The following is a 15,556-nucleotide window of genomic DNA, read 5'->3' as shown; positions in this document are numbered from 1 at the left end:
AAACAATATGTTCCCAAACTTCGTTTGGGGAACATAATTACATGTATTTACATACCAAAGATGTCTTTTATAGCAAGCCCTCGGGGAATAGTTTCTGTTGCGGGTTTGATAAAAGAGCTATCCCACTCACAGCCAGTGGATAAGTGTATAATATTGAATATATAACAATGGTCTTCTCCATTGTCTAATTTTGTGATAATTTTATAATAGAGTGTTTTTGTACCACTTTTGTTTGTGTCTTTTGCATTTTGATAATTGAAATCTGTCGTTTTAGGTCCGACGAGAAATTTGTGGTCCATATGACAGTAATAACAATACCTGGTTTGTAGAGATGTACATCGTTACGGACCAAAGACTGGTATTCCTGTGTTTTAGTCTTCATTAAATTCTTTATATCAATTCTGCTTTTTCTGTTGGTATTCACTTTTAATATGCTTATTTCAAGATTTCATTTTCAAAGAAATAAGTGAGGATTTAACATCAGTGTAAAATACATGTGCCTCTTTATGGTTCCTTTAATACAAAGTTATTCTATTTTACATGTTGTTTGTACAGAACATTTAATTCATTCTTTTTTCATCTTTTCAGTACATTACCTACAGTCAACAGTATAGCGTGGTCATTCAAAGAGCTGAAGACATTGTGAATATTGTTAGCAAGGTATGTCAGAGTTTACCAATTCAACTTTCAGGTGTTTTAAAATTACATATGAGAAGGAATTGTAATATCCAGTATGTTTGGTTTTATAACAGACATTGCACTTGCCAGGGTAAATCATATAACTAGAAACATTTCATTGATTCACATCTTGACAACAGTGCAATGCAAATCACTAACAACTTGGGAAATATTATCAAACTTCACACCTTTAACATAGTTCATGACAAATGTGAAAGACAAAGAGTTAAAAACATTTATTCCGAGTCATTAATATGCATAGGTTCCTTGCTAGGCATGACTATTTAGTTAAGAAGTATTCTGACAGTTTTGCATGGACAAGTCCCCATGCAATCGGTGTGGGCCACGATTCCTTCAGAAATCATTGAAGAAGAATGAAATGCAAACATGATCTTTAACTCATCAAGATAGACTCACATACCAAAACCACTGTAGCATGAGAACATTGACATATAACAGTCACGAACACACATGGTCTCATGTTTACTACACTGTAGCATGAGACCATTGGCATATAACACTCACAAACACACATGGTCTCATGTTTACTACACTGTAGCATGAGACCATTGACATATAACACTCACAAACACACATGGTCTCACGTTTACTACACTGTAGCATGAGACCATTGACATATAACGGTCACAAACACACATGGTCTCATGTTTACTACACTGTAGCATGAGACCATTGACATATAATGGCACAAACACACACGGTCTCATGTTTACTACACTGTAGCATGAGACCATTGACATATAACGGTCACAAACACACATGGTCTCATGTTTACTACACTGTAGCATGAGACCATTGACATATAACACTCACAAACACACACGGTCTCATGTTTACTACACTGTAGCATGAGACCATTGACATATAACACTCACAAACACACATGGTCTCACGTTTACTACACTGTAGCATGAGACCATTGACATATATCGGTCACAAACACACATGGTCTCATGTTTACTACACTGTAGCATGAGACCATTGACATATAACACTCACAAACACACATGGTCTCATGTTTACTACACTGTAGCATGAGACCATTGACATATAACGGTCACAAACACACATGGTCTCATGTTTACTACACTGTAGGATGAGACCATTGATATATAACAGTCACAAACACACATGGTCTCATGTTTACTACACTGTAGCATGAGACCATTGACATATAACGTCACAAACACACACGGTCTTATGTTTACTACACTGTAGGATGAGACCATTGACATATAACACTCACAAACACACATGGTCTCATGTTTACTACACTGTAGCATGAGACCATTGACATATAACACTCACGAACACACATGGTCTCATGTTTACTACACTGTAGCATGAGACCATTGGCATATAGCAGTAACAAACACACATGGTCTCATCTTTACTACACTGTAGCATGAGACCATTGACATATAACGATCACAAACACACACAGTCTCATGTTTACTACACTGTAGCATGAGACCATTGACATATAATGGTCATGAACACACATGGTCTCATGTTTACTACACTGTAGCATGAGACCATTGACATATAACACTCACAAACACACATGGTCTCATGTTTACTACACTGTAGCATGAGACCATTGACATTTAACGATCACATACACACATGGTCTCATGTTTACTACACTGTAGCATGAGACCATTGACATATAACACTCACAAACACACATGGTCTCATGTTTACTACACTGTAGCATGAGACCATTGACATATAACACTCACAAACACACATGGTCTCATGTTTACTACACTGTAGCATGAGACCATTGACATATAATTGACTTGCATGATATGATAATTTAAAAGCTAATGGTGTTCAAAATATTATTGTTATAGTATTCTAATATGTGTCTATAGTTGGAAACTTTTAATAATTATTTTTCTTGTTTTGACATGCAGGTGATGCCATGGATGATGAGGACAGAAAGAAGATCCTAGGCAAGCCTATTAAATACAAGAGCCAAACTATAAAACATCACAAACTTAATCTTAGGAAAAAAAATGACCCTATATATAATTTTTCAACAAGAGCCAGAGAGAAGGACATTGTTTATTCCAGTAGCTGTAGTATGCCAGGAACATCCACTAGGAAACCCTGTACTTACACTGGAGAGTCTCTATGTGCCCCTGCTGAAGTTCTTCCAAGTACAAGTACATGCACACAGGCAGAAGTGGTAATGCAATTTTTATCAGTGTATATTTTTATTGTTACTGTTCATTAAAGATAAAGAACTATTTTCAATAATGGCCAATTTAATGCCCTCCATCCCACACAATGCAAAATCAATCTTTGATGGGGAAATCTTAAATTCTGTTCAAAGACAGGAGGATATTTCAAAGCATTACAAATTTTATCCACCATGACATCCTAAGTACACCCAAAAATGTATGTAAATTTAACATTTGAATGAGTTTGAAAGAAAAATGAGTATTTTGTCTCAATAATTTGATTGAGAAATATGAAGCGCAGGTTTGGTCAGACTCCATGTTTTGATGTAATGCACATAATTACATGTAGATAAACGAAATATGTGAGATTACTTCATGAACAGCTTTGCATTCCATAAAAATTTAAATTTAATCTGAGGAAAAATTGAGCATTCTTCTCTCCTTTTAAAAAATAACTGGAAATCTCAGTAATTGACCAGAAGCAGATTAGGAATAGAGTAAATTACTAGAGAGTCTAGAGTTCGAATCTTAATCTTGGTAAGAAACGCTTACCTAAGAAAGACCATGTGCTCCCACTCACACAATAAGCACCTGATCTCGATGCTGAGTGATTAACTTCCCATAGTTGGGAGAAAGTAATGAAATGTATATATGTAATTGTATTACATAAAAAATGAAATCTAATTGTAAATACATTTTTAATGAAGTTGTAATGTATTTGATGTTCTATTTCAGGTAGACACATTTTTCAGTGAAGTTGAGCTCTATTTCCAGGACCTGACCCACACAAAAGGGATAACACTTTTTCCTGGAAATGAAAGGATTCTGGTCATTAAAGACTACAATGTTTCCAGAAAGAAAACACATGTACGTTACTGTCATATTTTTTCATTTAAAAGGATAACAGTGAAAGTTGTATTCTTAAATGAAATTAATAGCATTTTTAAGGCTTACAGTTTAATTGACTTGAACATAATTTAAAGCTGATAAATTTAAGTTTCAAACCCTCCTATTAGTGATAGTTTTGAAGTGTTTCCAGTAAGTAATGAATAGCATGTGAAATTTCTTATCAAAATACTGGAATTTACAAGTCTGAATCACTTTTAAACATCTTTACTGCATAGATTGGTGAGTGTTAAAAAAAATATTTAAATTTAATTGTTTAAAATCATTGTATCTCAAAAATATTTCTCTATTAGATGTACATGTTGAGGGTTTTGTTTCTAATATATTAAAATCCACTGAAGATTTCCTCCTTTATTTCTTATGAAAACTACTTCTTTACTGGTAAATCAGTAATTGCAAATTAGAACTGGTTTTTCAAGCACTGACTAGATTTCTTATGCAGTCGTGCTTTTCGATCAATGAAACATGTCAATAATACAATGCAATGTACTTAAACCTACTTTATATGATTTTTTTATACAGACAAAAATATAAACAAAATTTAAAAAATATAAGCAATTGTCATTTCTTAATATTGAAGAATGACAAGTATGTGCTTTTGGAAAGGAGGAGTTTCACATTTAAAGATGGAGACTGTAGGTGGATATATTGGTGCCAGTGTAATGAAAACAGAGCAAGAGCAATTTCAACCCTTGACCACCATCTGAAAAGGGCATATACTGGTATGGATTTCTTTCTTTCTGTGTATAATAAGTATTGTTCTTGAACTTGCTTTAAAAAGTGTTGTTTTGAAATTTTAAATATTTTGCTTGACCATAATCATGTTAAAGTTAGTTAACATATATTTCTTTTTGTAAACTTCTGGGTTTTTTTTTCAAAAACAAGCAATACAATTATATACACTTGTATGTTTAAATCAGGGCTTTTGGGTTTATGCATAAGTTAATGTTTGGAGAAATGATAGTAAGTGTTTAATTTTTGAAAGTTTATGAAATTTCTAGTTGATTGAAAGAGACAACAAGTTAATGAAGTAAGAGATAAATTGTCTTAGAATGAAGTTTTAAACCACATGCAATCCCTCCTTGAAAGTATGACCACTTAGATCTTTTAATAAGTTTGGACAAGGATAGTCAAAATTATTCACAGTTCATAATTGATGAATCCTCTGGCCATTCCAAATCATTTGTAAGGATTATTTGTTGTCGAAATACTGGTAGCTAAATCTGTGAAAAATTTACTTGCAGAATTTTCTAGTCTGGACAGTGAATGCATCCATATAGAGGTTGCAAAGAAGATTTTGGAGAAATATGACTTTGTTCATGATATTGCACCTCCTTCAGAAGGAGATACTGGTACATGTAAGTACTCTGCTAGCAACATGCAAAAAAGAGATGGTGTTTTGTCACATGCATGTAATCAAATCTTGAAGTATTGAACTCAGAGGATTTCTGTTTATTGAAAATTATATTTGTTTACAAATTTCATGAGTGTACATGTACGTGTAGCAGATAATGAATAGTTAATGTATAACTCATAAAGATAAAATTTATATCAGCACTAATCTGTCAATTAATATTAAAAAATTTATAAAAGTGAAGAAAGATACATGTACTACTGATTAACCGGATTTTGTCTCAGTTGCATATACATGTACATGTACTAGATACTTAAACTGACCTTGAAAGATTTTTAAAATCTTGATTGTTTATTATGCAAAAAAGAGATTTGTTTTATTAAGTATGTCAACCAATACTCTACTAATCAAATATTTCTTTAAAGGATTACATTTCAATAAGAAGATTAGCAAATAAGAAAATGTAATAATATTATACATTATAAATTTAGATAGACAGAGTATCAGTCACCCCTATAGTTTTTGTCATGTTTCAAACTATAGTCTTAATGTCAACAGAATAAAAAATCAACAGTTTGATAGTATTGTTGAAAAGACATTTTCAGTGCTCATTGTGTGAGACCCCATTAACATACTAGTACTGTGAAATGATGTTTGATATGCTTTAATATTTGGAAAAGAAACATCCCAGTACATTAAAGCAGGCTAAACAACTGTATAAGTGTCTCAATCAATCCTCCAAAATATTGTGTGCTTTGTTATTCAAAGCTATTACAAATGTAATGAAGAATATTGTGTAAAAAAATCTGTTGCTTAGTATTATAAAGGGAGATGGATTTGTTCAAATCATGAATGAAATTGCCCTTGATTTCAGAATTCTTTCAAAAACACAATGTAGTCATTGATGAAATTTGTTACTGTAGATTTGTGAATGAAGTTGCCCTTGTCTGATTTCTTATGGCAGAAACAAACAAACAGAGAAAAGTTGTTATGAATAAGTGTAGATCATTCATTTACTGAAAATGTTTTGACATGTATTTAACTATGCTGTGAACAATGCAGTCAAGCAATGAAAATATTTTGCTAAAAAATCACTTTGACATCCCTAATTGTAATAATTGATGTGTGTGTTTGTTATGTAAATTTTCAAACATGTAATTTTTTTGGAGGCAAGCAAAAATCCATTCTGTACCTTTTCCATGGTGATTGAATGATGCCAAATATGGGTTTTAATTACTTTTTTTCATTCTACTTTCAGGTGATGAGCATGGATACTCCTTAGTAAGTTTTAATTAAATTTAAAGTTTATTTAGGAATTTCTAAACAGCTCTGTAAAATGAAAAAGTAAATATGTAGTGTTTTTATATCATCTGAATGAATGGAATGGCATTCATCTGTCTGTATTTGTGTAAATTTTTCATATTTTAACTTCCAAAATGAGCCCATGGTCATTTGTAACTAAAAATGGTACAAAGTATCATTAGGTAAAGGGGATTCAGCTTCTTCAAATAAAAGGTCAAGTATTGCTTTTTGAGGGGAGATAATTACAATAGTGAAAATACTGTGGTATTATTTTTAGGTCACCTGAGTCACTGTTCTTCTCTAGAACCATGGAGTGAATTTTAACTAATTCTGGCATTTAGTATCTTTGGGTGGAGGAGAAAAAAAATATTAAATTCATGGCCCCTGTCCCCGGGGCCTTAGGGGTGGGGGCTAGGGGTGAGGGCTAAAACCATAAAAATAAATGGAATCTTTAAAAATCTTCATCTCCATTCCTGCATATCAAGCATTGAAACTGTTGACATGAATTGTAATAAGCATTGAGCCCTCTACCAAAATGATGAAATTCATGGCCCCAGGATCAGGGGTTTCACTCCAAGGGCAGGGCTCTGTTGAATATATATTGAAAATGCATTCTCTTTAAAAAATATTCTCCTCTGGTCCTGGGTATTCAGCAAACAAACTGGTGTTCGGGTGGTTTCTCTATTAAATAATTATATAGTGAAGGTGCATTAGTTCTTTGAAAATCTTCTTCTCTGCACCTGGGTATTAAGCTGATGAACTGAGTGCATGGTTTTGATGAACAAGGATACCTCTTCCAAAATTTGTGAATTTCATGGACCCTGGTTCAGGGAGTGTTATGAGGGGGAGGGGGGCTCTATTGATTATATGTTAAAGAAAACATTAATTATTTGAAATTTTTCAACTAAGTGGATAGTTATGATAAGCAAATGTGCCTCTTATGGGCCTTTGTTTTTTTTTTTTTTTTAATTTTATACTTCTTTGGATCCTTGACAGTGTTGTATCATTCTCATGTGATTGATAAGCCCCTTTAGCCTCTTGTTTAAAATTTTCTTCTCCAGAACTAGCTTGCTAGCACAGCTGTATAATTAAATTCTGGCAAGTATATGGTAGAATAAAGTTTATTGAAATCCTAACCTCTGGAGTCCAGGAAGGGGCCATAATAAATGTCCTAAGGTTAACATACACATATTTAAATAAAATGTTCTAATATTTACATTTGTAGTACAAATATATTATAGAATAGATATTATAGAATAGATAAACCTGTTCAGTCATGGGTTAAGAAAGCTGTAAAGCAATTTAATTGATTGGAAGAAAATAATTCTTGGGATGGAAAATTGCTGAACCCTGATTTGCTCTCATATATATGAGCATATTGTTACTAAAGAAATAGTAAAGGCCTATTGGCCTATTGGTCTTCTGTTAAAAATTGTCTCTATAAATGAGTTGACATTTTGCTTTAAGTAATACAAATTGCATAAAATTGATTTTTAGAGAGGAAATATCCTGTACGAGGTTCCGGAGGCACAGCTCATTTGTTGTTGTGGAGTGAACTGTAACAAGTTTGCCCTTGTAGCATTTGAGAAAAAGACTCTTTCATGTTTATCTTGTACCAACAAAAGATGCTTGCATGTAACCACCGTCAGAGATCTTATGGCCAATAAGGAAGACAGCTTATACTTTGACCTTCTTGAAAGATTTAGCACAGTCTCCTCTGAAAATGATAATCCCAAGAATATATATAAACAGAAGCTAATATCCAAGAGAAAAATTCCATTCTTCAGATCAGCTGAACTGTCAAACATACTTGGAAATTTAAAGTCCAATGATATTGGACCTCTGTTGCCGGAGGAAATGGTTTGTAGCCACTGTCTTGGGGATTTAGTGGTTGGGGATCCCATTGAAAACAACTGGATTGCATACGACTGTGCCTTGGTTGTCACTAATACAACTGTACAGTATGTAAAGTGTATGTATTTTAACCTATTTATAATGTTCTTTTACTATTGACCTTTTAGCTCTTCTGAGCCAAAGGCTCAAAGAGCTAATGCTATGGCCATTTGTGCGGTGTGCGTAAACTTTTTAGAATATGGGCCATAACTCAAGAACCCCTTGTCCAATTATTGTTACATGGTATTCTTGGCCCAAGGGCTTCCATTTATACTAAAACTAGGGTTGTGACCCTTAAACAAGGGTAGATAATTAAGAAAATAGAAACAGAAATACTGGTTGCTAAAAAATCTTTTTCTCAATAACCAGTGGGCAGATTATCACCAAATTTACACAAAAGGATGAGGATATGTTGTAGATTAGAATTTGCGTGGGGATTTACCCTGGGGCAAAGGGCGTGGTCTCAAGGTCACTTCAAAGTGGACCAAAAATTACATTTTCTTAAAATGTTGATATTTTGCTTACTATAAGGACTAGGATCATCAAATCTTGTCAGTTGATGCATCTAAGGACCTCATATCATGTTGACTCAAAAGAAGGTCACCATGACCTACTTTTTGAATTTATTTTCAAAACAATTAAGGTCATTAATTCCAATAGTGAGAGGTTTAGAATAACTTAATCTTGTACGATGGTGCATCTTGGGACCATAAAAGATATTAAAAAGTAGGTCACAGTTACCTACTTTTTAACTTTAGAGTCATTCAATTTGAAAGTGTGTTAGAGGCCTAATTTGGACATTTTAAGGCCTATGATCATAAAACTTTGTAAGTTGAAGTATCTTGGGTCCTCAAAAAACGTCAAGTGAAAAGTAGGTCACCGTGACCTACTTTTGAAATTTTATGGCTATATTTAAATATTTAGGGTACTATTTGGCCTAGAATCATCAAAATTTGTCAGTTGATGCATCTTTGGTTCTCAAAGTATGTCATTTGAAAAATAGGTCACTGTGACCTACTTTTGACATTTTATGGTTATAATTTTTTAAATATTTTAGATATTATTTGGCTTAGAATCATCAAACTTAGTTGATGCATCTCGGGTCCTCAGAGAATGACAAGTAATAAGTAGGTCACCATGACCTACTTTTGGGTACTAATTGGCTTAGAATCATCTTGGGTACTCAGAGTGTTTCATCTAAAATGTTGGTCATGATGACCTACCTTTAAAATTTCAAAGCTTTATTTACAAACATGTATACAGGATACTTAGAGGCTTCAAATAGAATAAATAGGTTGTACAGTTTATCAGAAGAGTGATTCAAAGCCCTTGGGCCTATTGATTGTGGAATATGTTAAAAAAAGTTCGGGTGGGGGGGGGGGGCATTTAAAAGATCCATGGGTGCCAAACTAACATATTTATGTTTCCTTATATTTTTATATTTTAGAAAACAATTCATTTCTGATGCACAAAGGATGAGCAAGTGACGCCATAATAGCGTACTTGATGTCAAAACTATAGTGCAAACTGTTTTGTCTCAAAAATGATCATTGAAGGACATAAGCTTGTGACAAGTCATCAGACATATTATGTAAATATAAAATAAAAAATATTTAATTTTTGAGAATTCATAATAGATGAAGTACAATGCTTCATCCCTGCATATTTATCATAAAGTGCTGATGTGCTTCATGAAATATGCTGGTGTGAGGTGTCGTAGTTCAAGTCCTCATGGAGGTCGTATTACAAGCTGTTTTCCTTATTGGTCATTAGATCTGTAATTGTGGATCCATATAGATTCAAGATAATGTTCAAATTATGACGGGGTAGGCAGGGCCACAATAGAAGATAATACAAAAAGAAAAAAATCTTTAAAATTCTTCTAAAACCATGACTATTTAAAGAAATATGGAGGCATCATCAGTTAGTGTGGATTTGTTTGTTCAAACATCATACACTCCCCTGCCCTCCACCTCCCTTTAGGAGTAGGTTGGGACCACTTATAAATTTAAATTTTTCAATACTGAAGTCCTCCCAAAAGTGCTCAGGTGATGTGTTCCATTGACCTCTTGTTAGAATTTCATTTTTTGAAACTGAATGCAGATTGGCTTTTCATTTTGATTTGCTGTTAGAATATTGGAAACAGTATTTATTATTGTAATTATTTTTCAGCGTATTATAGACCATGCACAGTTTGTGACTCTGTAGCCTTATTTGAGGGGCAGTGTAAGGGTTTGCTAAACTTGGGGACATATCTTGTTGGATATGATGTACTGCGCTCTTACATGCACAGTTTTCTACACGGAAAGTAAGTTTTGCTTATACAAATGAATGCCCTTTTTCATTTTTTCCCAAATCTATGACAAAGTTCACAGAAAACACTGGAATCACCATGACCCTCTGTCTGTCTGTCCATCTTGATAGGGATGATTCATCAGGTCTGGAATATACCGTATGTTTGACATACCGTAATTATTTGGAATATACAGTATTACATGCATCTTATAGTCTAGGCATGTCTCAAGGATTTATTTATTTATTTATTCATTCATTTATTTATCTATTTAATTTTTTTTATTTGTTTATTCTTTATTAAAATTGAAATAATGTATAATTTACTTATAGTCCTGTTAATGTTTATTTAAGGAGCTTTCAATGATGAGAGAATATTTTATATGATTAACCTATTAATCGGTCGGAACCTCTTATGGTTAACAGATTGGCAATTCTGTATTCCATTGCCATGAACAATATATATATATATATATATATATATATATATATATATATATATATATATATATATATATATATATATATATATATATATATATGGAGTGATACAATGAGTCGTGAAGTTTTCATTCTTGCTAAGAATTTCAAATTTATACAGAAGGAGTTGTAAGAAAAAGAATGGTATAAAAAAATTATCATATCAATCAGTCTCCCTTTTGTTAGGTCTGTTTGTATATATTTTTAAAATATATATAATTCTCACTCACATATGAGTGATAGTTCTATGTCACCCTCTTCATGATTACATGTTGTTTTTGATATTATTGTACAGAGTGTACTACTAAGTAGTTGTATCTAGTCTTCTACTAATTACGTTGTTATGTTGATTCTTTTTTTTTTAATAGGAGACCATTGTACACCTTTTACCAAACTTGGTGTGATGTCCATCTTGACTATGGCAACACTCAGATTGAAGACTTCTCATATCAAAGACTCCGCAATGCATGGCACTGCTTTCTGTCATTGTTGGACATTGATTTTAGTCTGGGATTTTCCTGCCCACATTGCGGAGGTGATGAAGTTCCACCTGACACCATTGTTTGTGATGGCACATCCCTCTCTTTCCAGAGGCGTATGTGGGACTGGAAGGAAAAAGAAAGCAGTAATAATGTTCTGCACCTGTCTTGTTCGAAGCAAGTATCGCTATCTATTTCATATCTTTAACACTCTCTTATAATGGAAATTTTTACCATTTTTTCATTATGATACCCCCCACAAACGAAGTTTAGGGGGGTATATCGGAATCAGCATGTCCGTCTGTCTGTCTGTCTGTCCGTCTGTCTGTAGACGAGATTTTTGTCCCTTTTGGACAGTTCTAGTTTGAGATTATTGATGTATTTCCACATCATGTATCATTAAAAATAAACAAAGTCCTTTGTCAGTTAATATAATTAGACTATGAAATGACTTAAATTATAATGTGTCATTAAGTAATGTATTATTTTCACAGGCATTTTAGTAGAACATTCATCCCTGATGGGGACGTTCGAAAGCTTCTAAAGCGATACTCAGCAGATGGAACGGTTATTAGAGGGGTGAAACACCAACCATTAAATGAGAAAGAGAGGAAATATCTTCTAACCAGCATTGAAGAAATATCTCCTGCGCTGTATTCTGTTCTTCTGAAGATAGAAGAAAATAAATCTCTTCTGAAGCATTTACAGAAACTTCTCCTGTGCTTGGCTTCCCCATCACCTGTGTGCTCTCTTATTAAACCGACACTAGAAGTCAAGCAGGTGATATCCAGCATTTCCCGTGGAGAAAATCTCAGACAAGATCCTGTAAAGTTGGATTTACTCCACAGAAAAGTTCCAATATTATTTGAAATATTTGAGTGTGGTGCTGACATGACTGACCTTAAGCTTTTACTGGAAGAACTATGGGAGATTGCCATAGACCCATTTGTGGATGCCGTGGAGGACGATTCCATTGAAGAGTCTGTAGATGTTGAAGAAATGAGTTTTTTTCCCTCTTTAGTGAAATACAGAAACAGGGGTCTCTTTGAAATGGACAGAAAAAGTGGTCAAACTATGAAGAAGAAGAATGTAGGTGATGGTTGTGTGAAGAAATCTTTAGGTCACCCAAGCTTGCTACCAGGAATTTTCACCATATTTTGCCCACATGGTAAATAAATATTTATGGCAGATATGTAGAATGTACATATGTACATTCTTTGAGAACATACATACATTGAGAGCATTGTCCTTCTTGCTTCAATTTTTCTTACTTATAAACTCTCCAGACATTTATGTTCACCTTAATTTTTACTGACAAGGAACCTGTTTGTATCCTACAAATGAGATGGTAGTGTGTTAGACTTTGAGTTTAGTTCCTTTGTTCCTATTGAAAGCAGTGAACTTTATAGAACAAGGTTATTTGATTTAAAATGATAGGGATATATAGATTACATGCATTCATGAGTATCATTTTTTGGCACTGTGGCAATGTCTATGATATGTTAAAATTTGTCCATTTCTTGAAAACTTTGTACATCATAGTATTTGGTGAAGAATTTTTACTTCCGGCAAAAAGGCAGTTTAGTATCTTCCTACAACATTTGATAAACTCATGTGTAGAGTTATGAGCTAGAAGTTTATGAGATGCACAGATCGAGACAATTGTCAGAAAGGCAAATGTTAACACAGGTGGGAACAATATAAAGTATCACATGTAAAAGTGTGTTATGTTATTCTGGAATTTATTTGTAACTTTTGTTTCAATCAACCAAATTTTTAATGATTTAGAAGAGCTGAAGGTTCACGTAGTTAATGCTATGACCTGCTGTATGATATGTGTAAATTTTTTTGGAAAGTGGGTCAAATCCCAATAATCCTTTGGCTAATTTTTATTTAATTTATCACATAAATAAATAGAAAAAGAAGGCAAAACTTTTCATTTATATTAGTTATAGGGATAAGACACATAAATTAGGAGATAGTTGGGGGAATATAAAAAAGAATGTAATGGTTGCTAAAAAATCTTCTCAAGGACCACTGGGCAGATTATCACAAAACTTACACATAAAGATGAGGATATTTAGTAGAATGATTTTGAAAAGGCAAAGGGCATGGTTTCAAGGTCACTTTAAAATTGACTTAAAATGATGTGATTGTGCAACTTCAATTTCATACTTGAATCATCAAATCTTGCATATCTTTAGGACCTCATTTTATTTTGACCCAAAATTAGGCCACAGAGACTTACTTTTTGACTTTTGTAGCTATTAATTTTCAAACTGATTTTTTTTATTACAAATGAAATATGAATTGCTTACTTCCTAATTTCTAAAATGCTATTTAATATTAGTACATGTACATGTATTACATTATGTGTGATTTTTTCCCCGCATTTTTCAGGTGTTTGCTATGGTTTCCAAGTCATGGAATCCAATGAGTCCCCTAATGTGCCATTCACGATTTTACGAACAAGATTTAGAAAAGGTAATGGAAAAATTGTGATACATTGTATTGATGTTTACATCTGGTATTGTATCATGTGCACAATATATATGAATGATTTCATTCTGGTTTTAACACACTTTTTGATTGGCTGAAAAATTAGTTTATACTGTATAACCTGGGTTGCCTACGTCACAATGACTTGCGTCAAAAACGTATCAATCCGCTTGACGTTACGTTTAAATTTTGTACAATTTAATGTCATATTTGAGGTGAAATTGTCTTTTTTTCCTACATTTAATGATAGAAAATTAAATTATAAGGAATGAATAATTTAATAGGTACCCAAGTTATATGGTATAACCTGGGTTGGAACAGTTTACGCTTTTTTATAAACCGCTTCGCGGTTTATAAAGCGTAAACTGCCCCAACCCAGGTTATACCGTATAACTTGGGTAGCTATTAAATTCATTCCTTAATTAGTAAGAATTTAATTTGTACATTCTCTTTATTTTTTTCAGCACCCAAGCACATCATATATGATAATGCTTGTAAACTACAGCAGTACTGTCTGAGCAGGGACCCTTTGTTTTTCCAGACATCAGAATTTTATGTTGATAGACTGCACTGGGATAATCATACTGGTATGTACTGAAAATCTGTTGGCTGTATCAGGAGAGCTGTGTTAGTATGAATGGTTTTAATTTTGTTTTTATATTATTAGACTATTTCTGGCCCATGATGAAGTCTAAACTTACTGAGAATTTTTAATGGAATTTTTGTAACATGATTCATAAAGAATTATACTAAAGAATTATTAAAACTTTATTTGAATTTGTATGTTGCGGAGTGGCCATGAATTTCCTTTTGGAAAAGATGTATTTCAGATATATTGTAAGTTTAACATTGACATCCTTGCATTTCAGCTTGTAGCCTTGCCTATGATCTATCCTTATACCCACAGTTCTGTGCCATAAACAGCCAGTGTAATGAGCAGGCAAATGCGGGACTAAAAAGGATAAAGGATCAACTCTCATATATGACAGCGAATAATTTCATGATGCACTGCACATTGTTTCTTTGGAACAAGAATTTGTTAAAACTGGCATCCGTTTAAAACAGTTCAATTTCACATTCCAGTGCAAAGAGATGCAGCTGAACTCTGGTATCAGTTGAACACTATTCTTGAAAATACCATTGCAATGTTGAAGTAATTTGGAAGTGACATGCACTTTTTACCCTCAATATCTTGAACCCTCAGATATATTGAATTTTCTTTCTTGGTTCCTTCTAGTTCCAGACAATGAGTTTAGACTGTATATAGAGTTAAAATTAAGTATTGAATTATTGTTCTTGAATATTGTCAGGCTTATGATATTCCCTGGCTGAATTGTTGACTAATTGAAATGAGAAAGGTTTAGCAAAAGAATTGTGTACTGTGTACATTAGAAATATTATTACTATTAATTAATATAACTGCAAGGTATTTTTACTGTAATTGCTGCAACAAAATTCCATGC

General features: G+C 33.2%; 1 protein-coding gene and 1 long non-coding RNA gene across 2 annotated transcripts; both read left to right on the top strand.

Annotated features, from left to right (window-relative positions):
• The first annotated feature begins 274 nt into the window (after positions 1-274).
• LOC133206392 (uncharacterized) lies at positions 275-2,757 on the top strand. Its single transcript, XR_009723760.1, has 3 exons — positions 275-358; positions 589-660; positions 2,619-2,757. It is a non-coding gene; the product is annotated as an uncharacterized LOC133206392 (long non-coding RNA).
• A 31-nt stretch (positions 2,758-2,788) lies between these two features.
• LOC133172036 (uncharacterized) lies at positions 2,789-15,198 on the top strand. Its single transcript, XM_061306840.1, has 12 exons — positions 2,789-2,893; positions 3,624-3,755; positions 4,375-4,516; positions 5,039-5,152; positions 6,407-6,429; positions 7,948-8,422; positions 10,516-10,651; positions 11,484-11,771; positions 12,089-12,762; positions 13,995-14,078; positions 14,558-14,680; positions 14,963-15,198. Exons 1-12 carry the CDS (start codon positions 2,789-2,791, stop codon positions 15,151-15,153), a joined length of 2,487 nt encoding a protein of 828 aa, XP_061162824.1. The 3' UTR covers positions 15,154-15,198.
• Positions 15,199-15,556: the final 358 nt, after the last annotated feature.

The sequence above is a fragment of the Saccostrea echinata genome, unplaced genomic scaffold (genome assembly GCF_033153115.1).
Source record: "Saccostrea echinata isolate AGI-Se365-2 ecotype Australia unplaced genomic scaffold, CSIRO_AGI_Sech_v1 ptg000054l, whole genome shotgun sequence".
NCBI lineage: Eukaryota > Metazoa > Mollusca > Bivalvia > Ostreida > Ostreidae > Saccostrea > Saccostrea echinata.
This window is presented reverse-complemented; position numbering and strand designations above follow the sequence as displayed.

Coding starts and splice junctions, on each gene's coding strand:
- LOC133172036 (XM_061306840.1), top strand. CDS start 2,789: ATGCCAGGAACATCCACTAGGAAACCCTGTACTTACACTGGAGAGTCT. Junction 2,894..3,623: donor CATGCACACAGGCAGAAGTG/GTAATGCAATTT, acceptor GTTCTATTTCAG/GTAGACACATTTTTCAGTGA. Junction 12,763..13,994: donor CACCATATTTTGCCCACATG/GTAAATAAATAT, acceptor CGCATTTTTCAG/GTGTTTGCTATGGTTTCCAA.